The 8942-nt window shown below is 47.8% G+C and overlaps 2 protein-coding genes across 2 annotated transcripts in view; both read left to right on the top strand.

The window, feature by feature from the left end:
• The first annotated feature begins 329 nt into the window (after window positions 1-329).
• Window positions 330-8942, top strand: part of TSPAN16 (tetraspanin 16) — a 23496-nt gene continuing 14883 nt past the window's right edge. Inside the window, 5 exon segments of the mRNA XM_059919169.1 lie at window positions 330-398; window positions 2857-2982; window positions 6438-6512; window positions 8332-8368; window positions 8371-8435. Of these exon segments, the coding sequence (XP_059775152.1) occupies window positions 330-398; window positions 2857-2982; window positions 6438-6512; window positions 8332-8368; window positions 8371-8435 (372 nt within the window).
• Window positions 2761-3178, top strand: LOC132364066 (small ribosomal subunit protein eS26-like). Its single transcript, XM_059919819.1, has one exon. The coding sequence runs from the start codon at window positions 2761-2763 to the stop codon at window positions 3043-3045; it is 285 nt and encodes a 94-aa protein (XP_059775802.1). The 3' UTR covers window positions 3046-3178.

The raw sequence follows: 8942 nt of genomic DNA, 5'->3' as shown, positions 1-8942 counted from the left end.
GGGTACCAGGCTGGCACACTGTGCCTCTTCTCCACCCCTGGTGTGGCTTATTTGGAGGATGGAGGATGAGGAACCAGCAGGGCGCAGTTTGGGACACCTGCTTCCCTGGCACTTTGCTCCAGAATCTGACTGTGATATGATAAAGGCTGTGACAGAAGAGGGGCAGCCGCTGGGACCTGTCCCCGGCAGAGGATCAGACAACCAGGAGAGAGAGGGGCAGAGCAAGGCAGCTTTGATGTCCCCGACCCCAGACCTCTACCATCTTGGGAAACAGTATCCCAGAGGTTTAGGAAGATGCTGACTTAAATGGGCTCCCCAGTCTGGCCGACATGGCTGAAACGCACACTCCGTATTATTCCTTGAAGAAACTGTTATCTTTCTTCAACGGTGTTATGGCTGTAAGTATGTCACAACCTGGGCCCTGGGGATTTGCAGCCCTTCCTCCACAACTGGCTCGTTCAAAGACAGAAATAAGTTGATCCAAATTCACTGGCATCCGGATCTGTGGTCCCCAGGGAAGCAGGAGGGATGTAGGGCAGACAGACAAGGAGCGGGACACACTGGGAACAGGCGTAGCCTCCATCGACCCAGAGCTGCTGAAATCAAGCAGAAGAGTGTGATCTGGGGGACCTGGGGTCCGTGGCGGAAGAACTTGGCTCTAAAGAAAATCCTGCAGAAAGCTAAGTTGTTAAGGAAGGCAGGAGGGAATGGTTCTTCTCTTGGTCCTTTACATGTTTCAAACCATTTTTTTTCTTACTATAAAAGTAACCCAAGATATGCACTGCTTAAGAACTAATTGCTTTTAATAGTAAAACAGTATGAGGAAAGGCCGCCAGGGAAGAGGAGGAAATTAACTATCACTCTTTACCTGTGGCTGTATCATTTTGATGGGAATTAAACAAGATAATGCCTTGAAAGGGCTGATGCTTGTCATCGGAACATGGCTCAATAAATATCATCATTATATCCTTCCAGACTTTTCTATGTAACTTTTAAAACCAGCAAAACAAACATGGGATGCTAATGCTTTACAATCCTCATTTTTTTTCTCTTTTAAAAAATTGTGAGTTTTTCATCCTTTTAAATAGACTTTTTTAAGAGCAGTTTTAGGTTCACAGCAAAACTGAGCAGAGATGTCCCATATAGGCCCTGACCCTGCACACACAGCCTCCCCTACCGTCAACATTCCCCATCAGAGTGGTACGTTTGTTATAATGAACCTACACTGATATCATTAGAACCTAAAGTCTACAGTTTATACGAAGGTTCACTCTTGTTGTTGTACTTTATTTATTTATTTTTTTGGCTGAGGTCCGTGGCATGCGGGATCTTAGTTCCCTGACCAGGGATCGAACCCGTGTCCCCTGCAATGGAAGAGCGGAGTCCTAACCACTGGACTGCCAGGGAATTCCTGGTGTTGTACGTTCCCTGGTTTTGACTAGTGTATCCACCATGTCAGCATCGCATGAATAGTTTCACTGCCCTAAAAATCCTCCGTGCTCCACCCATCAGCCCTCTTTCCCCTCTGAGCCCTGGCAACCACTGATCCTTCTTCTGTCTCCATAGTTTTGCCTTTTCCAGAATGTCATATACTTGGAATCGTAAACCATGTAGCCTTTTCAGATTGGCTTCTTCCACTCAGCAATATGCCTGTAAGTTTCCTGTATGTTTTTTCCTGGCTTGATAGCTCATTTCTTTTTAGTGCCAATATTCCATTGTCTGGATGTACCACAGTTTATTTATGCATTCATATGCTGAAAGCCATCTTGGTGGCTTCCAAGTTTTGGCAATTATGGATAAAGTTGCTAGAAACATCCATGTGCAGGTTTTTATGTGAACATGAGTTTTCAACTCCGTTAGATTAATACCCAAGGACCGTGACTGTTGACAATCTACTTTTTAAAAAAAATTTAGGCCTTAAAAACATTTTTCTTTATCAATAAACATTCTCCTACCACAGAAGTCAGCAAGGTACAGTCTTGTAAATAGATAGATAGATAAAATTTATTTGTAAATAAAATAAATTTGTTTATGGATTGTGTACAGCTGCTTTTCCACTACACTGGCTGTTTCATTTCAACCGAGACTGTATGGCCTGAGAAGCTCACAATATCGGGTGCTTTTGCAAAAAAATTTGCCACCCCCTGTCTTACAAGCATCATTTAAAATAACTGTCTAGGGACTTCCCTGGTGGCTCAGTGGTTAAGAATCTGCCTGCCAATACAGGGGACACGGGTTTGATCCCTGGTCCGGGAAGATCCCATGTGCCACGGAGCAACTAAGCCCGTGCGCCACAACTACTGGGCCGGCTCTCTAGAGCCCACGAGCCACAACTACTGAAGTCCATGCACCTAGAGCCTGTGCTTCGCAACAAGAGAAGCCATCGCAATGAGAAGCCCACTCACCGCAGCGAAGAGTAGCCCCTGCTCGCCGCAACTAGAGAAAGCCCGCATGCAGCAACAAAGACCCAACACAACTAAAAAATAAATAAATAAATTTATAAAATAAAAAAACTCTCTAGGATTCCATTGCATGGCTGTACCATGATTTACCTACCCAATCTGTGTTATTGGTTGCTTCAGTTACTTCCAACATTTTGTCCTTAATGAACATCCCTGTGCATACTGGTTTTGAGGCACATATGTGACTATTTTTCCTAGGTTTAATGTCTAGAAATGGAATTTCTAGGCAAAAGATTTTACCATAAAACCTTTAAGGTTTTAAATATGAATTGCAAAATGTTCTCCTGCCACGACTAAGATGACCAAGAAAAGAAGAAATAATGGTCGTGCCAAAAAGGGCCGCGGCCACGCGCAGCCTATTCGCTGTACCAACTGTGCCCGATGCGTGCCCAAGGATAAGGCCATTAAGAAGTTCGTCATTCGGAACATCGTAGAGGCCGCAGCCGTCAGGGACATTTCTGAAGCGAGCGTTTTCGACGCCTATGTGCTTCCCAAGCTGTATGTGAAACTGCATTACTGCGTGAGTTGTGCCATTCACAGCAAGGTAGTCAGGAATCGTTCTCGGGAAGCCCGGAAGGACTGAACACCTTCACCGCAATTTAGACCTGCTGGTGCTGCCCCACGACCTCCACCGAAGCCCATGTAAGGAGCTAAGTCCTTAAAGACTAAAGAAATACTGTTCCCTGGAAAGACAATAAAGTGGAAATTATATTTTAAAAAAAGATATTGTGAGCTCACTCTTAGCTCTTTAGCCTTTTGTTGTGTTTTCTGGTGTGTGTGGTGTGAGGTAGGGGTCTGATTTGATTTTTTTTTTGTTTTTCCCATTTGGTGACATATTGTTGCACTTACCAACTGGTCCATCCAGTCCTCCTCTGTCTATGCTAATTTCCATTATGCTCAAGTCTGTTCTGTGCACACTGCCTTGTTCCATTGACCCATGTGTATATCCCCCACTAACACAGCACTATTGTAATTGCCATGCAGCACAAGTACATGTTCAGATACATGGGATATGAATATTTCGAGCATGATCATGCAAATAGCATGTCACAGATTTTGTATGTCTTACTCATTCTTACATATAGCCTTGGCCAAATGTCTCCCCAGAGTCCAGCTCTGAGAGTCTCCATTCCCACTTCCCTTAAAATCTTGTCTGAGCTCATCATCCCACCCAAAGTTGAATCCGTGTCCAGCATCTTTTGTTTTCCTTCCTCCACTGTGTTGCTGCAAAACTACAGCAATTTCAGTTTGGGGGTTTCAGGGAGATCCTTGCTCTAGCCATCTCCCAGAACATAAACAGCCCCGACTGTTAAAGCATCCACCCTCACTTTCCTCCTGCCTGAATTTCCATCATCTCTCATTTTCTTTCTTTCTTTTTTTATAAATTTATTTATTTATTTATTTTTGGCGGTGTTGGGTCTTCGTTGCTGCGCGTGGGCTTTCTCTAGTTGCAGCGAGTGGGGGCTACTCTTCATTGCAGTGCTTGGGCTTCTCACTGTGGTGGCTTCTCTTGTTGCAGAGCACGGGCTCTAGGCTTGTGGGCTTCAGTAGTTGTGGCACGCGGGCTCAGTAGTTGTGGCTTGCAGGCTCTAGAGCTCAGGCTCAGTTGTTGTGGCAAATGGGCTTAGCTGCTCTGCGGCATGTGGGATCTTCCCGGACCAGGGATCAAACCCGTGTCCCCTGTATTGGCAGGCAGATTCTTAACCACTGCGCCACCAGGGAAGTCCTCGTTTTCTTTCTTAATTACTTCATTCAGCAAAGATTTATTGAACAGGTGCTGTGTCTGCAAGATTTCGTTTTCTCTTCAGTAGAATGTGGACACTATTTTATCCATGTTTTAACTCGGAGGAATCAAAGAGTACTCTCTCTCACACCCCACGTCCAACCCACTGGCAAATCCGATCGACTTTACCCTCAGCGTCTGGTCCGTCCAAAGCTGATGGCGTTGGGAGCCACGAAGGGTTCTGAGCAGAATCATGCCCTGACTCAGGTGCTCACAGGCGCCCTCTGGCGGCCATGGAGGGAACAGAGTGTAGGGGGGACCAGGATGGAGGGACTGTATTGGTCCAGATGGGAGATGGTGGGGGCTGGACCCGGTGGGGCCAGGAGTGGGTGAGAAGTGGGCAGATTCTGGATAGACTCTGAAGATGGAGCCAATAGGACTTGCCAATGCCTGGATATCTGTCCTCTGGACGCTCCAGTCACCCAGAGGTTGGGAAATATTATTTTTCTTTTTTAAAAATATTTATTTACTTGGTTGCTCCGGGTCTTAGTTGCGGCTGGTGGGCTCTTTAGTTGCGGCAGGCAGGCTCCTTAGTTGCAGCATGTGGACTCCTTAGTTGTGGCATGCAAACTCTAAGTTGCGGCATGCATGTGGGATCTATTTCCCTGACCAGGGATGAACCCAGGTCCCCTGCATTGGGAGTGCGGAGTCTTAACCACTGGACCACCAGGGAAGTCCCGGGAAATATTATTTTTTAATTATTTTTTATTTTTGGTCACGCAGTGGCGGCTTGCGAGATCTTAGTTCCCCAAACAGGGATCGAACCCAGGCCCCCAGCAGTGGAAGCACGGATTCGTAAACACTGGACCGCCAGGGAATTCCCAGGAAATACTAATATTAATAGGAATTCTCAGAATCTGATACAGGAGCCGCATGTCTGGGGTCTCACAACTGCCTTCATGTTTCTCCCGGTCGACTGTGGGGACCCCTGACGTGTATCCACTGTGCTTTCCTGCCTCTCTGTGTCAAGGCCAGATAAGCCCAGCCATCGGCCAGTCTGGCGACTCAAAGCCTGAATTATCAAAGAGATTTTAATGATAATGATAATAATAATAGGCATAGATAGAAATAGATGAAAGGGGAGACAGGAGCTGACCTTCCTTTGACCCCCCCCCCAATCTGGTCTCTAGAAGCTCCACAGAACCCAATGAGACCCCCTGAGCTGGTCCCACCCCTCCGTTGTGCAGATGGGGAAACTGAGGCTCTGGAAGGAAGCAGCTTTTCCTCGATGGATAACTTGAAGTCCCCCCACCCCCACTTACAGCATTTCCCACTGTTTCCCACCAAGCATGTGAATTTCATCGGCAACATGAGGCATTCTCCCCTGGCACCCACCCTCCTGTCATCCGGTATCTCCCCTTCAGTCCGGTCACCCCTCCCCGCAATTTGTGTTTCTGAGGTTTCTTGGCCCTGCCTCTGTTTTTTGTTTTGTTTTTGTTTTTGTTTTTTTTGGCCTTGCAGCACGGCTTTCGGGATCTTAGTGCCCCGACCAGGGATCGAACCGGGCCCTCGGCAGTGAAAGCACTGAGTTCTAACCACTGGACCACCAGGGAATTCCCTCCTGCCTCTATTTGGTGCCCCCCACTGTCCCTCCTCCCTTTCCGTCGGCCCCCGCTGTCTGCACACACCGCTGGAAGTCGCCTCTTAGGCCTCCCAGACTCTCAGAAAGTGCTGGCCGTGAAATGGGGTTCCAGCTATTATTATTATTTTTTAAATAAATTTATTTATTTATTCATTTTGTGGCTGCGTTGGGTCTTCGTTGCGGTGCGCGGGCTTCTCACGGCGGTGGCTTCTCTTGTTGCAGAGCACGGGCTTTAGGTACGTGGACTTCAGTCCTTGGGGCACGCAGGCTCAGTAGTTGTGGTGCATGGGCTTAGTTGCTCTGTGGCAGGTGGGATCCTCCCGGACCAGGGCTCGAACCCGTGTCCCCTGAATTGGCAGGCGGATTCTTAACCACTGCGCCACCAGGGAAGTCCCTCCAGCTATTACTGATAGCTCCTAAGAATATCCCACTGCCAGCATCCTGGACAACATTCAGGAATGCGACACCTGGAAGAAATAAAATAACACCCCCATCCCCCCGCCCCCAGGCGTGTGTTCTTTGAGAATGGAGAGGCCACGGTGGCCTGGGGATGGGGTGGAAGGACTCCCAGCAGGCTCCCACCCCCCACTCCCCACCCCGTGTTTTCCAGTGTTTCTCGGTCATGGTCATCATTCTCATCGTGGAAATCACTGTCGCCACAGTGGTCCTTGCCTTCTTCCCGATTGTAAGTACAGCTCGGCTTCTCTCACTCTGCATTAGAAATAAACAGAATCAATAGAAGCCTCGCCCCTCCCCCCCCCCCGGGAGGCTCCCACGCTCGCCAGGATCCGGTGATGGTGGGAGACTGAGTCTCCAGAGATAGGGTGAAAAGCCGGAAACCTCAGCCCTGCCTTCAAAGGCTCCCCCTCAAGAAACTGCGGAGTGAATTGGACCACCTCTCATTTGGGGGAGTAATGGGAAGTAATTGCTGGAGGAGTAATGGGGAAAAGCTGTGAAGTTTCTTGGGGTTTTGAAATGAGTTCAAAATAGAGGGCTATTTAGCAAGATCCATCAAAATGACAAAGCACGGGCACTTTGACCCAACCATCTGGTCCTTAGGAATTATCCAAGGATATGCTTGTTTGTGTGCAGCGTGACATACATACCAGGGTGTGAAAAAGATTGCTGCCGGCCTAGTGAGCATCAGTTTGGGGCGGGGGGAGTTTATAATATATAATAATCCACACAAGGGAGTCTGATGCAGCTGGAAAGAAGGAAGGAAGAGGCTCTATATGCAGGAGATAGTACATTCTCCAGGACATAGTGCTGTCCCGCTTTGCGTCCCCCCAGAGACTCACCTTGAGAAGAGGATTTGAAGGCTCGTGGTTTATTTGAGAGGTGGTCCCAAGAAGCACCTGTAGGGGACAGGGGCAGTGAGGCAGGGAAGGGAATGTAGCCCCTAAAAGCTGACACTGTGTGCAACTGGGCTCAGTCCTGGTGGGGGATGTCGGGGACGCAGCAAGGAGCACGCCATCTATTTTCTCCACCCGAGCGACTAGGGAGCTGCAGTATTAATCCAACACCCCCTATCAGTCATTGCTTAAGGGCTGCTCCCAGGGCGCATGCGTGCTGGGAGGCCACTGCAAGAACCTCGGTTGCTGGGGGCTTCCCTGGGGGTCCAGTGGTTAAGACTCGGAGCTTCGACTGCAGGGGGCGCGGGTTCCATTATTGCTCAGGGAACGAAGATCTTGAATGCCGCAAGGCGCGGCCAAAAAGTTAAAAAAAAAAAAAAAAAAAAAAAAAGAACCTCAATTGCTGGCAGCGGGAAGCCGGGTTCCGCGGCACAGAAATAAGAGAAGCCACCGGGATTTGAGCAGGGCACCGAGAGCCACTGCTACTCGTGTTGCGAACAGCCGGATGCAGAACAATGAGAATAGAGTAAAGCAAGGGGAACAATAATGAGGATATACTTTGCTTTGACACACATAGCATATCTCTTTGGAGACACTGGAAACCGTAACAGTCGTGGTGGTGAAGTGGGAGAAACTTGTCGACTGGGAGAAAAAAGTGGGAGGGAGACTTTTCATGGTTTACCCTTCTGTGCTTTGTGAATTTGGAGCCGTGTGACTATTTCATCTCTTTGGGGGAAAAATGGTTTTCATTTAGACCTCTATTTAAAAAATAGAAAATTAAAGTTGCCCCTTTTGTGCAGAGAGAAATTCAGTTGCTGAAGATGATATTCAAGTCCCTCATCGAGTTGCAGCCATAACGGGGGCGTAGCGGGCGTGTGGGCGATTCAAAAGAGCAGATGATTCAAAACCGTTTGTGAGTTTGGATACAACCAGATGTGCTGGGCTCGAGACCCACGCTCTTCCCTGTGTCCCTCTCTCGGGGGCGATGGTAGCCTAAGTTTGTCCTCCTCCAGCGCAGACCCATGACTGGGGGAGGGGCCATGAAGGAAGCAGAAGGGAAGCCCCCACCTCCCTCCTGAGTCCCCAAGAAACCTCACCAAATGGGGCACCTTGCTGTTTTCTGTGCTCACCGCTCCCTGTTTCATCTTTGAGGTTAGAGAAGTGGCCTTGGAGCACAACTTTGTGACCCTGAGAATTACAGAGGTTACAAACAGCCAGATTACTATTCCCTGGAATGGAATCTGGTCATGGAGAAGGTGAGATTCACATCCTTTTGTTTTTTGTTTAATTTATTTTTATTGTAGTAAAAGATATATAACATAAGTTTATCATCTTACCATTTATAAGTGTCCAGTTCAGTGACATTAAGCACTTTCCTATGGTTGTGCAACCATCACCACCCTGAATCCCCAGAACTGAAACTCTGTCCCCATTAAACACTAAGGTTCCTTCCCCCAAACCCCCATACCCACCATCCTACATTCTACCATTCTCTAGGAATTTGACTCCTCTAGGGACCTCATATAAGTGGAATCATACAGTATTTGTCTTTTTGTGTCTGACTTATTTCACTTAGCATCCTTAAGGTTCATTCATGTTGTAGCATGAACTTCCTTTTTAGGGCCGAATAATATTCCATTGTATGGATGGACCACATTTTATTTATCCCTTCCTCTGTCAGTGGACACTTGGGTTGCTTCCACCTTTTGGCTATTGTGAATCATGCTGCTGTGAACATGGGTTTACAAATATCTCTTCGAGTC

The sequence above is a fragment of the Balaenoptera ricei genome, chromosome 3 (assembly GCF_028023285.1).
Source record: "Balaenoptera ricei isolate mBalRic1 chromosome 3, mBalRic1.hap2, whole genome shotgun sequence".
Classification (NCBI taxonomy): Eukaryota; Metazoa; Chordata; class Mammalia; order Artiodactyla; family Balaenopteridae; genus Balaenoptera; species Balaenoptera ricei.
Note: the sequence above shows the minus strand (reverse complement) of the source record. Positions and strands in the feature narration are given on the sequence as shown.